The 844-nt window shown below is 29.7% G+C and overlaps 1 protein-coding gene across 1 annotated transcript in view; it reads right to left on the reverse strand.

The window, feature by feature from the left end:
* The window catches only part of GBE1 (1,4-alpha-glucan branching enzyme 1), a gene marked incomplete in the record, with an annotated part of 419,714 nt that extends 419,085 nt beyond the window's left edge, over positions 1–629 (reverse strand). The window contains 1 exon segment of the mRNA XM_053705194.1: positions 458–629. Coding sequence (XP_053561169.1) covers positions 458–629 — 172 coding nt within the window.
* Between the last annotated feature and the right edge of the window lie 215 nt (positions 630–844).

The raw sequence follows: 844 nt of genomic DNA on the forward strand, positions 1-844 counted from the left end.
CACATAACAGGGTATTCCTGCGTCCCTGTATCATTCAACTGCTGCAAAGTCTTTTCAGTCTTCTTTGTAAATGATACTCCCCAGGGACTCTGGGTCTCTTATAGGTGTGAGCTCCCAATTTGTAATCCATAAGCAAGTAGCTGAATAAACCTCTATTCTCAACCATCTCATATATATATATCCCTTATGTTATGGAGGACTGCGGACCAACATCATTTTACAAAAGGGGGAAAAAAGGCCTGATGAATACCAGGTAGTGCATTTAAGCATTGTGTATTTATAAAAATAATACATATGTGAAAGCTGGTTTTAAAAATAGCAACTAATATGATGCAACCAATTTACCCATATTATCGACTCTTAAATAATAATAATAATAATAATAATAATAATAATAATAATAATAATAATAATAAAAGGAGAAAGAAAAATGTTTATATTTCTTTCTTCAACTTACCAAGCTCTTTTATTCTTGGTAGTACGTTATATGTAAAGTTTTTATATGAAGCTACTTTTCCTTCTGGTGATGCAATTCCCACATGGGCTTCATATATGCGTAAGCTCTTTGGTTTTTCTGGATGGCAATGTTTCCGCTTGAAGAAGAAAAAAAAAAAAACATTTAATTGCATTTCATTTAAAATGTTGATATCATAAAATCCTTATTCCAGAACACATGAAAGTTAAATTATAAAAATGAAAAAAATAAAAAAAAATAATTAATTAAAAACACACAAACATTACAGATCTATAAAACTAAAATAGGAAAACATAATTTATGTAAGAACTTACCTGATAAATTAATTTCTTTCATATTGGCAAGAGTCCATGAGCTAGTGACGTATGG

This window comes from Bombina bombina, chromosome 3 (assembly GCF_027579735.1).
Source record: "Bombina bombina isolate aBomBom1 chromosome 3, aBomBom1.pri, whole genome shotgun sequence".
NCBI lineage: Eukaryota > Metazoa > Chordata > Amphibia > Anura > Bombinatoridae > Bombina > Bombina bombina.